The 19,907-nt window shown below is 40.2% G+C and overlaps 1 protein-coding gene across 1 annotated transcript in view; it reads left to right on the forward strand.

The window, feature by feature from the left end:
• Window positions 1–805: 805 nt before the first annotated feature.
• Window positions 806–19,907, forward strand: part of smarca2 (SWI/SNF related, matrix associated, actin dependent regulator of chromatin, subfamily a, member 2) — a 47,027-nt gene continuing 27,925 nt past the window's right edge. The window contains exons 1-19 of the mRNA XM_047591508.1: window positions 806–1,073; window positions 2,404–2,662; window positions 2,864–2,993; window positions 3,331–3,774; window positions 4,133–4,234; window positions 4,927–5,179; window positions 5,848–5,974; window positions 6,820–6,993; window positions 7,401–7,574; window positions 7,719–7,889; window positions 8,509–8,559; window positions 8,839–8,969; window positions 10,412–10,469; window positions 10,725–10,822; window positions 11,138–11,285; window positions 14,394–14,557; window positions 16,093–16,159; window positions 16,252–16,362; window positions 18,474–18,716. Coding sequence (XP_047447464.1) covers window positions 2,435–2,662; window positions 2,864–2,993; window positions 3,331–3,774; window positions 4,133–4,234; window positions 4,927–5,179; window positions 5,848–5,974; window positions 6,820–6,993; window positions 7,401–7,574; window positions 7,719–7,889; window positions 8,509–8,559; window positions 8,839–8,969; window positions 10,412–10,469; window positions 10,725–10,822; window positions 11,138–11,285; window positions 14,394–14,557; window positions 16,093–16,159; window positions 16,252–16,362; window positions 18,474–18,716 — 2,874 coding nt within the window. The 5' untranslated portion in view covers window positions 806–1,073; window positions 2,404–2,434. The remainder of the gene's footprint in view (window positions 1,074–2,403; window positions 2,663–2,863; window positions 2,994–3,330; window positions 3,775–4,132; window positions 4,235–4,926; window positions 5,180–5,847; window positions 5,975–6,819; window positions 6,994–7,400; window positions 7,575–7,718; window positions 7,890–8,508; window positions 8,560–8,838; window positions 8,970–10,411; window positions 10,470–10,724; window positions 10,823–11,137; window positions 11,286–14,393; window positions 14,558–16,092; window positions 16,160–16,251; window positions 16,363–18,473; window positions 18,717–19,907) is intronic.

Below are 19,907 nucleotides of genomic sequence, written 5' to 3' on the forward strand. Positions count from 1 at the left end.
CATTTCTCACACTTTAAATGTGAACTATTTGCACGTTGCCTTTAGTTTCAAAGGGCTTCGTTTTCACATGTTATAGTTGATGTGACAACACAAAAAGGAAGTGGAAGAAGTTTTTTTAAATTCAGTTGCACAAAAACTGTATCATCATCTATAACCAGCTATCGTTTAGGGGCTACTGCAGCTCTCATTGGGTGACAGACAGACGACAACCACTTGCACTTGCATGACAACCACCTATGGCAAATCACAATCACCTAACCAAACCTAATGTGCATGCTCCTCACATCCCACAGATGCTTGATCAGTTTGGGATATCTAGGGAATTTGGAGCCCAGGTCAACACCTTGTGCTGTTTTTGCACAGTTGTTTTTGTTTATGTGTCTGTGTCACTCGATACTATGGGGTGGGGGAGCCTGGTTGGGTCCAGGTGGGTGCAACACGTCTAAGTAACATCCACACCAAGTCCAAAAGTTTCCCAGCAGAACACTGAATTTTCATTAGATGGTGAATGTTATTTACTTCTGCATCAGTGGTTTTAATGTTGTGGCAGATCGGTGTGCCTCCAACATATTAATATAGCAGTGGCTAACTTAAAATGTTGTTTTTATGTTAGGCTCAAATTAATAATATTACTTATTAATTGCACCATCACAGCGTTATATAAAAACTATTACCATAAAAATAACTGAATCATAGTTGAAACTCCAAGCAAGGTTCGACTCATTTTTATTTCCTGACCATAATCGTCCATTTGCAGACAGTCAGAAAGTTACAGCAATGGGTGCAGAGCGCATACACGCCCAAATAAAAAAAAGAAAAAAGAAAAATTAAAAAAAAGCCCCCACTCCCCTCCCAAAATAAAATGATTGACGGGTGATCGAGCCAATCACGGAACAGGTGGGCGGGATTTCCCGTGACAATGACAAATCAGTAATGGCGATACAAGAAAAACTTAAATATGTCAGCAAAACAACACGGAGGAGGAGTGAACTTATGGACAGCAGCAGTCATATTTTTGAAGAAACATTATAATAATTCCATCTAATTGTGCGCGGTTACAGTTCAGCTGAAAGGTAAAGCGACGAAGTGCGCTTCGCATGTGGTATATAGTGACGCGTGACCACTCTTTGCACGGCTAGCTGTCCAAACTTTCTGACATGTCTGAGAGGCTAGCGGGCTAACGGGCTAGCAGGCTACGAGGTTAGCAGACTAACAGGTTAGCAGGCTAACGGCAGGTAGTTAGCTCAGCTAGTTAGCCGTTAACCGTAACCAAACGGTCGTATGAAACGGTCAGCATAGAACGTCCCCGGTTATCTTGCTTTGTTTTCTCTTTTTTTTTAACGTATATGGCGGAAGTTAATTTTTGCCCCTTAAAAAAAAACGTCAAGGTCGTTTTTTTTTTTTTTTGGTCGGGGGGGCTTGACTTTCATCTTAACTTTGATTTCGTTCGCATATCCGTGATGGCCACCCGTTTTTGGGGAAGCCATGATCCAATCAGAGATGGGCTAACGTTCGCCTCAACAGTGGCTAAAGCTGTGCAGTTACGTAGCGGATCTTTGTGGCACCGTTTGTTTATTATTTTTTATTGTTGTGCTGTGTTAGTTTATGATAACAGCGTTATAAGCCTACAAATAACGGGTTTACAATAACATCCACGTCCACGATAACGACTGTATAGAGTATGTCAGGTTTTGTGTTGCACACACTTATATTGTGTGTGTGTGTGTTATTTATAATAATGTAAAGAATATTGTTATACAGTAGGAAGCTTAGTATTCAAATGTTATTGATCTATTAAGAAGGAGTGGGATAAAATAAGCCTTTTTAGATATGTAGAATATGTAATTTAACGTTAATGTTTATATTTATGGTTCATTTTGTGTTATGTATGTTCGTTATGTCCATTCGTGTATGACTGCTTTATTTATTTTATTTTAATTTTTTTTTGCTTATTGTTTGAAATAAACTAAACTAAACACTGTCTATGATTAAAAATTAAAAATATTCTTTTTTGCCTTTTATTGTATAACGTTAGTTTTAGCAGCAGGTGGACTCTGTTTCCACTGTAAACATAAACATCATAAGCTTTATACGCATGATACTCATATAAATTACTGTATGTATTCAGTTAAGGCCTTAAATATGTATATAAGCATTATAATGCAAGAAAATAGGAACACCTTGTCAACATAATCCTCTCTTGTGACTGTTTTTATTAAAGCTGACAGTCGGGAGTTAATTTAACAAAGATAATTTAAGTGACTAACTGACATTTATTAAATAATATTTACATATTAAAGCATGTGTTTAATTATGAATTATCTCTTTGTGTTGTTTACACAGTATTAAAAGTGTTTCTTTCCTGTGTTTTTTTTTTTTTTTTTTTTTTTTTACCCTTTATAGCTGTCTGGTTCTCTCCCAGCTTATTCAGTAGATGTCCACCCCTTCAGATACGTCAGGTGGTATGTCCCATCCTGGCCCTTCTCCTGGGGCTGGTCTCTCCCCAGGGCCCATCTTGGGGCCCAGCCCTGGGCCAGATCCCTCACCAGGCTCCGTTCACAGTATGATGGGCCCCAGCCCCGGGCCTGGAACCCCTAATGCACCTCACGGCATGCAAGGCCAAAGTGATTACTCTCAGGACAGCATGTATCCTATGCACAAGGTACCGTGGGCATAGTACTGTTACCTGTCTATTGGTGTCACTGCTGCACAAGGAATGTGTTGTTATGTTGTCCTGTTTCTTTATGAGCTGCATAAAACGATATTCATCACAGTTGCTTTACAAATAACTATTAAGGGACAAACTATACAGTCACTATGTCCTCATCTTTTATTTATTTATTTATTTTTTTTCTATTTTCAGCCAATGGAGGGGATGAATGACAAGACAATGGCAGAGGCAATGCACTTTGGTCACATGAAAGGTGTGGGAATGAGGTCTCTGCACAGTGGCATGGGGCCTCCACAGAGTCCTATGGACCAGCACAGCCAAGGTGTCTTTCCTTTTGTATTCAAAGCAGCGAAGTCATTGTTCTGTCAGTGTTTCGAGGCATTTACTCCTGACCTTTCATTATTATGATGCTGCAGAACAATCCATCTTCACATTTTCCTTCGTAGACTATGAAAAATGTGCAGTGATTCAAGTAAAATCTTATTCATCACCTTTCAACACTATAGCTACTATATATATATATATTCTCTCTTGTTTGGCCTATTAACTAACAAGTCTTTTTGTTTGCAAATCACTGCTTAAAGATGTTTGTACTGTGAACTAATGTTAATTTTCAACATGTAAAACCATTTGTACCATCTCATTTCTATCTGGTCTAGGATACATGTCCCCCCACCCATCCCCCATGGGAGTCCATGAGCACGCTTCTAGCCCCATGTCAGGAGGCGGAGGTGGACCTACACCGCCCCATGTGCCTCCCACACAGTCAGGCCCTATGATGTCCATGGAATCACAAGGAGGCATGTCCAACATGTCCAACATGTCAAACATGTCCAACATGTCCAACATGGGTCAGCAGGGTCGAGGTCCTTCTGCTTTTAGTCCGGTCCAGCTGCAGCAGCTCAGAGCTCAAATCCTGGCCTACAAGATCTTGGGCCGTGGGCAACCGCTGCCTGAAAACCTCCAGCTGGCTGTGCAGGGCAAAAGGAGCCTACCCACAATGCAACAGCAACCACAACCACAACAACAGCAGCAGCAGCAGCAGCAGCAGCAACAGCAGCAGCAGCAAGCACCTAGTGCCAGTCCTTACAACAGGCCCCCAGGTAGGAAGCTAATATAATATGTTTTGCTTTTTTATGAAAATTATGTAGTTTGGTCATTTATTTTCTTGGTAAATTTCTGTGTCTGTAATAGTTAAAGATTAGCTAGAATTTGGTGGTGTGCATTCTGTATTGTGAGACTCTTGGTCAGTATAAGAAGCTATAATTAATGGGTAACGAACAACATTTTACGATGATGTAAACTTGAGAAAAGCAGATTACTATTAACATTGAGCATATTCTTTAAACAAATAACAGAATAAAATTGTAGCAACTGCACCATCACGGCTCATATAATATGTTTTGGGCGTAAAACAGTCTCTGACAGTTATTAAAATATAAATTGGTATTTTGTTTAAAGGAATGCCGATGGGACCTATGGGTGGTCCCCAGACAAGTCCCCACCCAACCCCGGCCATGCCAGGACACAATCAAAGCACAGGACCCAAGCCTTGGACTGATGGTAAATGTCTAAACTTGCAGCATATCTTCAGATTTTTATGACAGAAAGTGTCTTTAAATGACATTTAAGAGTTAGGGTTGAAACTAGGGTTAAAGCTGCAGGTAAATGTGGGCTTTGAAGATACTGAATATTTTTTTTTGGTTCAGAGCAGGGCTCCAAACATGGCGTGTTTAGACTTGGCATTCTTATGTCTTGTTGTTAAGCATGACACAATTTATTCCAGCTTAGAAACATAAAGTACAGTGACAGTATTAGGGTTATTATGTTAAAGCTATAGTGAAATACAATCTCAGCTGGGTATGTAAACGTCAAACCACTTCTGAAGTATTTCATTATTTTTTCAGTAGATATTAGACCAGAGTTATAGCTATCATTACAATTAAAATTAAAATATTCATCAACTTCTAAGAGAAAATATGATTCTGTAGTTTCCCTGTTGGCAACAGTGTGTGTGACATAGTTTTCAGAATAAAGTCATGTTTATTAGGATCCATGCAGACCTCTCTGCAAGTATAGGAATGCAGATAGCTGATTGTAGTCTTTAATAATAGAATAAACATGCATTAGGACAAAATATTTCAAGTAGAAGAAAGTTATAAATTGTCAAACACATATATAACAATACATGCAAAAACACAACTTGCAAATATAAAACGTGATACTTCCTAATTTCCTAAGTGTTTGCTTTCTAGGTCAGGGTAGTGACAATCAAGCTAATGCTCAGAAGCACCTGACCTCCGTTGCCAGTGGCCGCCCGTCCCCTGCACCACCTCAGGTCTCCTCTGTGCCAGCTGGGCCCATACCAGGAGGCTCAGGAACCCCTCAGCCTCCCGGGCAGCAGGCCTCCCCGATGCTCCAGATGCAGCAAAAGCAGAACCGCATCACACCAATTCAGAAGCCCCAGGGCTTGGACCCGGTGGGAATCTTGCAAGAGAGAGAGTATAGGTATTTATCACACATTCAGTGCTTTTGCCCACGCCTAGAAGCACATTAATCTACATTTTCTGAGATCTGTCAGGGTTTTTTGTTTTTTCTATGACTGCACTTTAACACTTACTTGCCAAAGTATTTATTGATTTATGATTCATAAACTTAAATCCCATTATTTTGAAGACTGGTAGCAACTGTTTTGCTCAATTGATTTGCACAAGGTTCTTGAAAAAATGCAGTATTTTATGTTGCTATTCAAGTTCTTAACATAGAAAAATGGAGATGGGTCGTGGATGTATTAGGAAGGTTCCAAAAACCTTATCCCTTACCTGGCCCTAAGGCTTTCTTTCGTCATAGTAAATCTGAGCCAGTTATTCTCTCAGATCTCAGATCCTTGACAGGTGGTATTGGTCATAAAGTGCTTAGAGACCAGGAACAGAAGCGACCTCTCCTCACCTCATCTGTCTAATTAGACCATCTCAACGTGCACTTTTTTTATTTGGTTTGGTCGTAGTTCTGTGATCAAACCAGTTTTAGGTGTGATGTTATTCATTTTAATGCAGTTTCCCCTCAAGTTTATGTGACATGAGGGAAAATAGCTAGTGTCTGCTGTTTAGTATCTTTGTATGGACCTTCCAGTGTGTTACAGTTGGACTGAAGTCCTTCATCCTGTCCCTTTGCAGGTTGCAGGCTCGGATTGCACATCGAATCCAGGAACTTGAAAGTCTGCCCGGCTCCCTGCCTCCTGACCTGAGAACTAAAGCCACGGTGGAACTCAAGGCACTTCGTCTGCTCAACTTCCAGCGACAGGTATGCAGCAGCTCACATGTGTGATGTGAATGCACAAAAGAGCCAGAATGACTCACAGTTTATGGGCAAGAGGTTATTATCACTAGCACTGGGACGGGACATCTGCTGCATGAATACTACACAATACGCTCCAGTCCATCTACTATTAAATACACACAAAGGGTTTCAGTTTTGTGCCTGGGTGTTATTTTTATGGTCTATTTTAGTATAACAGAGTCGCGAGAGTGAAAAATGTTTTATCTTTCTTTGTAAGTATGAGATTGTAAGTTAACATAAAGACATTTCAAAGATTAGGCAGTCTTGCCAATTCATTATTAATATTATAAAGAGTCATGTAGATAATATAACATACTTTTAAATTCAGCAGGATCACATTTTGATTTTGGATTATAAGCACCGCCAAACCTAATAATATTTTTTTTATTATAGCACTTTTCTCAGTGGTCTACAGACTAACAGCATGAGCCATATGACAGAAATTTCAGCATTAGCTGAGGTTGGATTGTGTATCAAATTGCCTCCTGTAGTCAGATTCACTTTCACAAGGTTAAAACCCAATTTTGCACACTTTGGTACTACAAAAAAACAGTATGTAATCTGCAAAAACCTTTAGGCGAGGATAAAAATATAAATTTACTAGTCTGTGTAGTTATGTATAGGGACCTGGATTTTAGGGTTTAAGAGTTCATTATTTAGGCTACGTTAGATTTAGATTAGATTTGTGCCCCAGAAGCAGCATTTTTACGTATTATTTTTTACTTCTGCTAACTGAATTCACTTATCGTGTACAATATGAACAGTGGTAATTACACAAATTTTACTGTGTGACCTCTGCACACATCCAGCTGAGACAAGACGTGGTGGCGTGTATGAGGAGAGACACAACCCTGGAGACGGCCCTCAACTCCAAGGCTTACAGACGCAGCAAGCGGCAGACGCTGAGGGAGGCCCGCATGACGGAGAAGCTGGAGAAGCAGCAGAAGCTCGAGCAGGAGAAGAAGCGGCGGCAGAAACATCAGGTGAGTCACGTTAGAGTCCATGTAATGATGAAAAAAAAAACACCAAAAGTGTCGTTTTAAAGCAACCAAATATCATTTTTTCCACCATATTGCTCGAGGTGTGAGATATGGACTTTGATTAAAAACAAGTACTGTAATGATGATGAATGATGATGTGCAGAGGATAAAATCTAGCCCAAGACTCATGACATTGATGAACTGCTTATTATTTTTAATGCAATGTAAATTACTTGTGCAGTGGTTAACAACTTTTAACCTTCCGGGTGGAACACCTGACCCTGTAAGGATATGAGATCCCTATTTACAGCCTCACCCTTTCAATTAGATCTTACACAGATTACCTTCAAACATATATGTATTATGCTCATACAGTGTGTATACTTAAGCTCTGCCACTTGTTTTTCCAGGAATATCTCAACAGTATCCTCCAGCACGCTAAGGACTTCAAAGAGTATCACCGCTCAGTGTCTGGTAAAATCCAGAAACTCACCAGAGCCATCGCCAACTGGCACACCAACACAGAGCGGGAACAGAAGAAAGAGACTGAGAGAATTGAGAAGGAGAGAATGAGGAGACTTATGGTAAGGACCTGGAAATCAAAATAAATCCAATTAAATGTATGACAGTCCGTTTCTATGGCCTCGGGACGCACACACACACTGTATAAAGGTTGCATTGATACCCTGAATTATTTTTTGGTTTTTGTCACTTTCTTTTTTATTCAGGCAGAAGATGAGGAGGGCTATAGAAAACTAATCGACCAAAAGAAAGACAAGCGTCTGGCCTATTTGCTGCAGCAGACAGATGAATACGTGGCCAACCTCACGACTCTGGTGTATGAGCACAAAGCGGCTCAAGCTGCCAAGGAGAAGAAGAGGAGGAAGAAGAAAAAGAAGGTACAGTTGAAAGGTCGAGTGCTGATTTTTTGTCAGATGCTGCTTTATTCTGGTGGAGATCAGATTTCTTTTCAGACAGTTCCTGAAAAACAAACATTTCTCCAAGATTCTCAGAGGAATCCCAACCTTGTGTGCGGCAAATTTGTATTGAACATTAGACAAATGAACAAATTAGAAAAGTTTTTTGACCGAAAACAGACTGACATGGTTGACAGTGATGTTTAACGTCCATCCAACCTTAGCTTAGAGCATCAACCACGTTTATCTGTGACATGAATTGTATCTCAGTTTATTTTATTTATTTCATTCAAGCTACTACTCATTAAATATTAAACAGACTGACACTACCTGTCTGCTTCCTACTATTCACGACATCCCTCAAACTAATCTTTGCCCTCTGAGATTTTTTCATGTGGTAATTATTATGGCAGCGACTTCTCCAGTACCAAAACCGTTGCTAAGCTCAGGCTGCCTTAGACGACTGGTGAGCTTTTTATTATTTACTACAGGCAGTGAAATGAACATTTACTTCTGAACGCTGGAGGTATCTACATTTTGTATATGTCCTGGTGAGATGCATTTACATATTATTGGTTTTATGCGTTTGTTGTGTGTCTAGAAGGTGGATGGAGATGGTGAAGGCACCAGTGCCATAGGACCTGATGGAGAGGTGAGTTGCTTTCTGTCCATGCTTATGTCTCAGGGAAGACTTTAAAGGTTTGGTAGTAACATTCAGATGGACTCTGCCCATTACATTTTTACCTCCAAAAGTCACTACACATAGCCACCATTCCCCGACTTATTATTTTTTCCCCATGCAGCAACAGCATCTCAGCTCATAAGGAGCTAAGTGAAGGCTGGTGGAGATATCCTGGTTTAATACCACATTGTGCTACAGAGTTCATTTTGTATTTATGTATGATTCCCCTTTGTTTTGTTTGTCCTGCAGCCCATGGACGAGAGCAGCCAAATGAGCGAGCTGCCAGTCAAAGTCATTCAGACAGAGACTGGGAAAGTGTTGCAGGGTACGGATGCTCCTAAATCCAGCCAGTTGGAGGCTTGGCTCGAGATGAACCCCGGGTAAGGACACACGCTGATGAGTAACACTACTGTCAGCCTCTGTGTGTGGTTGGGTTTGTTTTGGATAGAACAAGTGAATTTCCACAAATTCCTCTCCGGTCTCTTTTTCTCTTCAGCAGTCATTTTTAAATGACAGCTAGCAGCAGAAACAAATTGTTGTTACGTGTCAAATAATTTTCCTGACATTCTTTAGAGTGCAAAGTTAAACTTTGTCCTCACGAATCCTGCGCTGTAGCGGGCTACACCGGTTTAAGTAGTTATATTCCGGAGGCAGTTGTTCTGTGGTTTGTCCTCTGTGTTGAGTTTCTCTTTGCTCTGTGAGTGGCTCATGTTGCAGTTGATAAATGTTGACCAACGGTCATTTACTTTTGTTAGCTCCACTTGGTGTCACGCGATGAACTGACCCCTCTTGTGGTGTTCAAGACCTCGTAAAGTGGACTTCTCAGTCCACTCAGTGTTCAAGTTCACAAGTTGTGTACACAACTGCTCATAACCAAGGCTCCAGAGAACCATTTTACTCAAATTACTGCTGCACAGAAAATAGACAGGCCGGACAAAGGTGCTTTTTCTGAGTTTGTTCTGTCACTGAGCAAGATGGATGGAAAAAAGCATTTCAGACTAATCACAGTTGTTACAGTTGTTGCAGAGATGTGTAGTTATATTTTTTGAGAGGTGTGTGTCAGTGTACAGCAGAGGCTCATATATAATACATACACTCACAGACACATTTCTGTGTCTCTGCTCCATACAATTCAACATGTGTTATGTCGCTTGTGTGAAATTACGATAAGTGCAAACATTAGTCTTGCTCTAAAACATGTTTAGCATATTCTAAATGTCACTATGTTAGAATGAGAATATCTTTCGTATATTTAACACTCATCCATGTTAACACACGGTGCGTTCCATTTCCCGAATGCGTCCATGAAAGCACTCGCCTTGTCCAAATATAACTTGGTGTGTTCAATATTTACATTTTTATGAAGTGCAGAGTGAAATCTTGATATTAACTAATATTATTGCTATATTTAGGCTGTTTAAGCTATAAATGGAACAGATAACGTGAACAAACTCATGTTTTTTTTTGTAGAATTATTTACAGTGATAAAATCACCACATGAGACAGAAATTTATAAAAATATTTAGTTTAGTTTAAAAAAATACACTACTAATCACGTGGTTTTACCAGGCTATTGTTTTTAGCCACTGTTAGTGCAACATGGACTTGCAGTTCCCATGTAACACAACAGCAAAATACTGTCTGTATGACCAATTTAATGCAATAAAAACTAGTCAGAAGAGCTAATAAACGGAATATTACAGGAGCTTCTAACTACTAACTCACCTCTTCGGTTGGGACGATTCTATGATTTTCTTAGTAGCAAAAACTAAAGCTGTAACTGGAATCTGTGTTTTCCTGTCGTGGTTTGTTTTAAAAACAGGTACGAAGTGGCTCCGCGCTCAGACAGCGAGGAGAGCGGCTCAGAGTTTGAGGAGGAGGTCAGTGGATGTCTCATTAATGAACTTCCCCCATGATTGATTTTAGATGCTCCTCCCCGGCCCCGTCCATCCCATAAATGACCTGAGTGCTGTTACATTCAGTACAAATCTCATCAGTCACATCAGAATCCACCAGGGGGCTGTAACTGAATGCACAATACACACTTTCACCCTTATCACAGCTGCTTCTTTATTCTGTTTCTGCTGTTACGATTGTATCACACATGTCATGTGTTATCAACATTGCCTTACAAGGACGACGACGATGTGACCAGGGCAGAAACAGAGGAGACGAAGATCATCGATCCCAATGGAGACGTAGTGACTGTGAAAGCCGCCAAGCACATCATAGAGTATAGTATTACTTCCCTCTTTACACACATACTTGGCAGTAATTGTGTATTCTGAGCTAGTGTAATGGTACTCAACATAAAAAAAATACGCAGTAGAGACTAATGATTTACCCAGCAGTGAGTCTCTGCTAGTCCTTGTTATGGATCTATACCTGCAGAGGTATAAGGAGCTCAGACTGCCATCAAGCTGAGCTCCTTACGCTGACACGGCTGCCATTAAAATCAATATCAAAGTGTGTACTTCTTTTGGGATAAGGGTAGTTTAAAATGCTCCCGCTCACTTTTTTTTTTTTAAATCATCAAACACACCTTCAGGTCGGCCAAGCAGGATGTGGATGATGAGTACAGTGTTCCAACTGGGCAAACCTCCTCCCAGTCTTACTATGGAGTCGCTCACGCTGTCATCGAGAGGGTAGAGAGGCAGTCGTCACTGCTGATCAACGGTTTGCTCAAGCAGTACCAGGTACACACACACACAGACACACACACACACACACACACACACACACAGACACACACACACACACACACACTGCATAGCTTCTCTCCCTCTTCTTCCGTACAGTTTTCTGCCGTTTCACTTTTAAAGTGTGTTTTTAGGTTATTATTTTTCCATCCATCTTGTCACATTTTTCCTTCAGACTGAATTCAGGAAACCTTTCACATTTACTCACTCATTAGTCCTGGCTGAGCTGATTCACTTCAAGTAATCAATTAACTTAACAGTCATTTCCTAAACCAGAGGCGACTGTTTTTACACACATTACCCACCTTTCAAATGGCTCAATTAACACTGATGTAGCAAAGCCTTGGTGTTATTATTCATATTCTTCTAAACTTTCTCCCAAACTGTTTGTCAGGCTACTTCCATTATCCTTGGCCACTCTAAAGAATTTGCTCTTCTTGTCAAATAGCTTCGATTTCGGTTGTAAGTTCTACCACCAGGTTATTGACTTTCAAACTATATCGTTGGACACCTTGTCTCAGTCCTTGGTGCAGTGTTTCTCAGTGCTGCAGTGCATAGAGAAATCTAATTTGCTTTGAATGTTCTCCTGAGGTTTAACTTTAATCTGCCCACCATGTGTCATTTGTTTTCCTTTTTCAATGAATCTTTTCTTTTTTTAAGATCAAGTTCATCTTTAGTTCATTGCTAAAGGTCATTATATTATGTTAAATGATGTTATCTAATAATGTGGCTTTAAGTAGCAGCAGCTGTTAACACCTAGAGATTAAAAGTCCCAATAAATTGATTTGCCCTTTACAAAAAGTAATTATAAACAATTTTGAAACGCAGTTATTACTGAACACAACCTTAATCGTCTGCAATAAAGAACTATAGGAAAATTAAATGGTTTCCTAGACAATGTTAATACTGTTGCGGCCCCATCAGGATCTAATGTGCTGTGTTTTTATAACAAGTCAGATATACTTTGACATATCTCGAACAACAATGTGCTTGTGTTGTGTTTTTCCTATTGCTCTTGAATGCATCTCTCTCTATAGAGGGTATGAACATGACGTCACAGGTAGTGGTTACAGCCACTGAGTGGCACAAAGTGACTGGATCATGGAGATTAGCAGCATCAGTTTGAATCATAGGCTTTAGTAGCATCTAAATTGTAAAATGAATTTATAAAAAGATGAAGAGCTGTTGTGCGATTGACTGAACCAACAGATTTAAAAGCAGTCAGAGATTTTTTTTTACAGATATCTTCATGGTAAATGGGAAATAGTAAATGGAAGAAACAACTGGAATCCAGGCACAGAAACCTGGTGTTGTGGTTCACATTTAGTGTCAGGTAATATTCATTTATGCTGTATTTTTTGATGAAGTCAGACATTATGTTACTTCATAAGTTACGTTCTGGAGGGCTGTCAGATAAGTTTGTGGATGATGTTGTTTTAGCGTAGTTATGTCGACAGTAACTATTGCAGTTCCAACAATAAAACAATAAACGGAATATTTGTGATCACTCCTCATCATCCTTTTAATGTCCGGGCGGACGCTACAGTATTTTATGGCTAACGTTACTTCTCAGTAAAGCTCTTAGCGTTAGCATCTTTTATTTGGCTATATTTGTCATAATTAAATTACCTACTAACTAACTGACTTAAACTAACTGAAGCTGAGGCTAATCCCCTTTTCCAAATCCATACTAGTTCATATGGATCATTGATGAGTCCATTTGTCCTTAATTTGATCTGATAATCCACATTTTTCCTGGTCTCGCTGTATCGATATCTGATACATGGCCCCAGGTGGTAGTGACGTCAATGCATACATGCATACAAGAAGACATTATTTTCTCATATTCCATAGACTAAATATTTAATAACACTTCCCTAAAAATGTGTTTATGTTCTTGAGTGGCAGTAAAATAAGACAGCGATGTTAGCTTCCTCTCTCTTGGGATGGTCTCTGAAGGCTTTTATGTCCCGTTTTTTTTTTTTTTTTTTTTTTTGCTGCACCTGTGGACATTTTCAGTGAAAGGGCTGTGTCCTTGTTGGTTGTCATCATCTCGGGATTCTTAATATTTCTGTGCCTGTCAGAAAAAAAAAAAAAAAAAAAGATGTGTTTGATCGTAGACAGGGGCTGTGCCATCAAACAAACCCGCGACACAATCTAACGATGACGTAAGGTCGCTGCATATTCTATGTCTGCATTGATACAATCGCACACTTTTCCAGTGCCACTCACAACAGTCTCGTCCTCACCTTCATGTAGATGTTCCTGAGATACAGTAGCATATTAGCAGGGACTGGAAACTCTCCTTCAGACAGAGAGCTGTCTTAGCGTTCCTCTGATTTATGGTGTGCCAGATTTTTAATGTGATGTGGTGGCTGCTCCGTTGGGAAATTGGAAAAATTTCAGCTGCACCGTAATTGGATCCGTTGTGGGAGTTCTGAGATCAGACTGTGTAACTAACCTGAATTGTCAACAAGAATTCATGTCAGCTGTTTATCTAGGACAGGTTTTCAGTTCTTTTAGCTGCAGCCCTTTTTCCTCTGGTTTTGGCTTTGCTGACAGACATATCGTTAAGCAACACTCTGCTCGTAATTGGTCCTTTTTGTGCTGCCTGTGCCCTTCTGCCCTGTTCCTCCTAAGTAACTGCTACTTGCTGATTATTTAGCCCAGGTGATCACACAGTTTTTTTGTACCTCCGCTACGTATTTTCACACCGTCACTAGGAATATAAAATGCCACGGTGGCAAAGTGGACTGGAAAAGCTCACTTTAAAAAAAAAAAAAACATCCAATTAACTTCTTCACCCACACACTTCTTAAGGTTATCACTTGTTGAGAAGCAGAGAGAACATGTTTTACATACATATTTTACTTTTTTTTGTCAGCTCGTCTCATTAAACTCACAGGAATTTATCATTAATGAAGTAATTAGAAGAGCGTTTGCCTTTTTTTCTTGTTGTATCGACCTGCGTTTGAAACAAACTAAGTTGTGGTCATTTGAAGTCGTTCTTGGGACAGAACCTCCACATCCATCGTAAAGTAATTTTCCCTTTTAAGAATTGAAACATGGTGCTAGAAAACCACTCCTTTATTTCTCTGTGTTTAGATCCAAGGGCTGGAGTGGATGGTCTCCCTGTACAACAACAATCTGAACGGCATCCTGGCTGATGAAATGGGACTCGGCAAAACCATCCAAACCATCGCCCTCATCACCTACCTGATGGAGTACAAGAGACTCAATGGTCCCTATCTCATCATCGTTCCTCTCTCGTCAGTATGACTCTCGTTACGTGATATAGGATATTTTTTAATCAGAAAAATAATGTATTTGATTAAAATACGCACCCACAACATCAAGCTAAATTGCTAAACGGTTTTAAAGGAGAACACTAGTACATTAATATCTGAGACTGAGCAAACTGGTGGAATCATCCGACAACTTTACAACATTATTATGTTAAAGTGGTGTTTTTAACTTATTACAGGAATGATGAAGGTAATACACCAGTCAGCCACAACATAATGACCACCATCAGGAGAAGTGAAAAACATTTAAACCAGACGATTCAGTTTTCTGCTGAGAAACTTTTGGACCTGGCATTCATTCATGTGGATGTTACTTAGACATGTAGCATCCACCCAGACCAGACCAGACCCCACCCCATAGCAATGACACATCCCCAGCAGGATGCAGCCTGACACAGACACACACACACAGAAATGCTTTAGGAACAACTCAAAAAGAAGAAGAACAATAAAATTTCCATTCTCTGATGAGTCACAACAGAGGGAGACCTACACAATATTAGGAAAGTGGTCATAATGTTATGCCTGATTGGTGTGTACTGCCTCTTTTAGTGGCAAGGACATATTTCGAGTCGTGTTCATGAATTTATTTCTTCTATGGGAGGAAAACTATTACACAAGCTAACAAAACTGTCTGCATGATAATCAGAACTCCCTGAACGCTCTTTAAATAACTCTTAAATACACAAACTTGAAGAACCTTGTTAACTGTGTATCGTTATGGCTCAAAATTAATTTTTACAATTTCACACCGAGTTCTTACTGATTAAACTAAATTGAATCTGTCAATCATTGATTCAGCTCCCACCATTAATCCTCCAGTGCCTCCATAAACCCTCCCAGACTTGCCTCGCAAACAGTAGGAGCCATGTTGCACCAAGGTGCAACAAACAGGCTCAATTAAAAAGAAAAAAACTATGAGTGGGCTATTGCTCCTGGATTCTTTTCAGCTCTTTAAACAAGGCTGATGAAATCTCCCACGCTGCTCCCACATCTTTTGTAGATTCACCTGAATGTAATTTGAGTAATTATTATTATTTTAAAGTTAAGAAGTGCAGGTGTGAAAGAATTAGAAGGAACAATGGTTTTGCGTTTGATAGAAAGCATGTTTTTTTAATGGTTACTAAAGGGAGCATTTTAATTTGAAGTGAAATGGAGCACAGCCGAGGCTTAAGTCTGAGCCCAGAGACCACTGTGTTAAATGTGTTTTTTTAAATACACAAACTGGACAAATATGGAGAAAAGTCTGCCTGTTTTTTAACTTTTTGACTCTCTACCCTGGGACGCCGGGTTGTGAACAAAGCATTTCAGTAAAGTCGCTTATTGTGTGCTGAAATAGGTTTGACCTGTAGGAAAGCTACCTGGCTTTGCTGCTGCAGGATTTTATTTCTATACTTATTTTTGCCTCTGAGCCGGTTTACTATGTCTGAGTTTTGATTTTCTTGAGTATCTGGTCACTTAAAGCATGACTCCTCAACTGAATTGAATTTTGTTTGCAGGACTTTGTCTAACTGGGTCTATGAGCTTGACAAATGGGCGCCCTCCGTGGTCAAAATTGCTTACAAGGTAAGGACGTCTCGTGTGATTCTTCCCTCTATTCTCTTTGCTCTTACCTTAGATGCAAACTTGTCTTTTCTTTGTGTCTTTTCCATTATTAGGGCACCCCTGCTTTGCGTCGTGGTCTTGTTCCTCAGCTCCGCAGCGGGAAGTTCAATGTCTTGCTGACCACCTATGAATACATCATCAAGGACAAGCACATACTGGCCAAGGTGAAAGATCATAACTCTGCTGCCCTCTCTCTCTATAACACACTCCCACTTGTCTCATGTTGCGACACACACACACACACACACACACACACACACACACACACACACACACCCCTTTTAGTCAAGTTTCCATTGAAATTGAGATCAAAGTGTGACCAGACATGCAGAAAAAAATGCATGAAATTCTGGTTAATATGCTTTTCCATCCTTTAGTGGATAGAGATCATACGATTAACAAATTCCCAGTTTAGCCTCAAGTGAACAAAAGCAATATGGAAATTTGAGGTATCTGAACTTCATGCAAATTAATTGTTTTTTCAGCAGACATTCAACTTTATTTGTCTTTTCATTTCATTTATTTGGCTCATTTTAAGATACATTCAAGCACAACAACAGTAATGGAAGTATAATAAGCTATTTTTTTTAAATGCATGCAGGAAAAAACCCCAAAAAACCCTCAGGAGTCTTGAAGAGTTCGGCTCCCGAGAATAACATAACCTTTAACTTAAGAAAAGATCAGCCACAACTTTAAAACTGTTATTTCCAAATCCTTTGACCATGGAAACTAAACAACAATACATCGATCGGGCATAACATTATGACCACCTCTCTAATAATGTGTAGGTGGCAGTTTGCCATTAGAGTTTATTAGAGTTTTTGGTGCATTGATATTAGAGTTTATCAATACACCAACTTTAACACTTTGTTTTATAAGTGGTTGATAAGCTCTATAAAGCACAGTGTTCTTAAAACATTATACCAAAGGACTACAGTTAAAAATTAGCCCGCTGGCTGAAGTTGATTCATACGCAGTGTCCTTTTTAAATAAATAAAAACATAATGTAACAGAGGGCGCCCGTGGCAAGTCCTTGAAGAGGTGCATAGACGTCATTGTTGAACTTATGTTAAGTTTATCAATTGTTTTCTCCATTTAAAACCCCGGCAGCAGCACTTAAACGAGTCGTAATAGATTTATTGACTCTTCAGGGAGACCTGAGCGCTGTGTGGCACAGTGGTCAATCTTATTTGTTATAATTTAACCCACAATCTGCAGTGTCTCAGCAAACCAATGCCCTGATGTGAGTAATGCTCGTTTGATGATAGCACGCTTGTTGTGCTCTGCTCCGCTGTGTGTGATGGGGGAGTTGAATCAGAATCAGTCATGTGTTCAGAGCGCACATTAAAACTACAGCCGCTACTGGGTCTCGGATTATTCATTTGTCTTTGTCGTGGCAAATAAACGTGCAGTGGATACGAGTCGTTTGTGAGTTCTACACACGGTGTCGAGCATGAATGGTTGGTTGAACAATCTGCAGGACCAGCATGACCTGTTGTAACAATGGGCCAGAACCCCCTCCTCCATCCAAACAATTAATCACAGTGTTCAGTCCGTGGCTTGAAGTGTTGAGGCAGCTTATCTTGTGCTCAGCAGGTGGACGTACCAAACGTGACAGCTGTGTAAGACTTTGATTTTCCTGCAGTTCTTGTATCATACGAGCTGCGGTAAATGGAGCCGTGCTTTTTTTTTTTTTTTCTTTCAACACTGAGCCAAAAAAACATCAGATACTTAGAAAACAATGGAGTGTTCAGTAATGGTTTCCAGGAAAAAGCAGAAAACACGAGAAGCTACAATTACCAGCCTCTGTCTGTGTGACCGGTGAAGATGCACACATAGACCGATGAGCCGTGTGATAATTGAAAACCTTTGAACCTGTTAGTAATGACCCGACCCAGCACCCGTACCCCATAGACACGACGCTCCACGATGGCAGCAGCCCCACTAACAACTTTCTGTTTTCAGACAAACATGCATTTTTCAGTTAAGACACTGAAACAGGACTGAAATTCTGCTTCGTCTCATGCTACAACCATCACCTGCTCCTCAGCATCAGCCAAAACCAATGAGCTTGTGGTGCATGAACGGAGTAACAGGAGGCCCCCTGTTCCATTAGGCAAATGTGTGGGATTTAGTTCTAATTAACGATGTTGTGTACTCTGAAGTGAATAATGCAAGTAGTAAGTCTCGTTCCCTACAGCAACTCCTCAGCCTCCTTCCCAATTAAAAAGCACTCAAAGAGGAACGTCTTTAATTTGTTTCCTTCCACGGGCAGATACGTTGGAAGTACATGATCGTGGACGAGGGACACCGCATGAAGAACCACCACTGCAAATTGACTCAGGTGTTGAACACCCACTATGTGGCTCCGCGTCGCCTCCTGCTCACCGGGACGCCGCTGCAGAACAAGCTGCCCGAGCTGTGGGCCCTGCTCAACTTCCTGCTGCCCACCATCTTCAAGAGCTGCAGCACCTTCGAGCAATGGTTCAACGCACCGTTCGCCATGACGGGAGAGAGGGTGAGCGTCTTCAGTGTTTTACTTATAGGTCAACAACTGTCTGCAAATGATATTTCATTTCTCATTTTAATTGGCTTTAGGTGTGGTTTTGCCCTCCTTATCATGAAAAGTAGAAGCACAGTAACAACAAAGCATCCGAGGCAGCAGAGAAAGTTGTTTTATCTTTTAACGTTATTTAATCTGATAAATTACCTACTGAGTATTTGATTCATCTTTGAAAATATGGAGCTTAGAACATCAGTTTGAAGGTGTTTTTCAAAGATGTCCCCTTTTTGAATTTTGATACAATTGTTTTTGATGCGTCTGTCTCTAAATCCCTTTGACCAAGGACATTGATATCACACCTGTCATTTCCCCTGATAGAAAGAAAGTGAATTTTAGTCCAATGACATGATGATTTTGCATGAATAAGAGAGGTTTATTCTATACACTCCCTGAAGAATGAATGCAATAATAATTTTTGCCCTGAGGAAAGTTAGAGAGAAGGTCAATTAGACCCTACTTACTGTACAGCACCTTTTAGTGTTTAATAAGGGTTTTTTCTTCTTCTTCAAGGACTTATGACACATCCTTCTTTCACAAATATTGCTCAAAGTTGAGCTGTCTATCTTAGCATGGCATCTAGCCCAAGGAACTTACAAACCCAACTAACAGTGAAAGTAAAAGACGCTAATGCTTTGAGAGCATGAGTTAAACTGGAACAAAATGAAGGAGCAAAGCCCCAAAACAGCTGCTTCTAGTGGCTGGACTTGAACCACGTATTTAACATTTGACTAGGTTTGTTAATTAGTTTCATGTCGGGCTCTGACTAACAATTCACTGCTCTGAACAAATTCAAAAAAAAAAAAGAAGAGCTTCTTTTGCCTTGGAAAGTGAAGCTGAGAAGCAAACACACTAAACAAATACAGTTCATGAAATCATGAAATAGTTGACGCTCTTTACACTTCCTTGACCTTGATTGGTGCTTAACGTAACGTACTGTTAAGATATCGGAAATGGCAACGATCAGGTCTGGCTCAAGACTATTGGTACTTTTTCTGTTGTCTCTCCAGTGTCAGTCAGCTCAGCCAGCAGAGATCTCGGTCATGGATGCTCTGTTCAGTCTTGACAGATCTCAGAGTATTTCATGGTGGAGCCTTTATACAGTATCTTAGGCACATGCACCGCTGAGCAACAAGGAATAAATGAGGC

Source organism: Mugil cephalus, chromosome 8 (assembly GCF_022458985.1).
Source record: "Mugil cephalus isolate CIBA_MC_2020 chromosome 8, CIBA_Mcephalus_1.1, whole genome shotgun sequence".
NCBI classification, from domain to species: domain Eukaryota; kingdom Metazoa; phylum Chordata; class Actinopteri; order Mugiliformes; family Mugilidae; genus Mugil; species Mugil cephalus.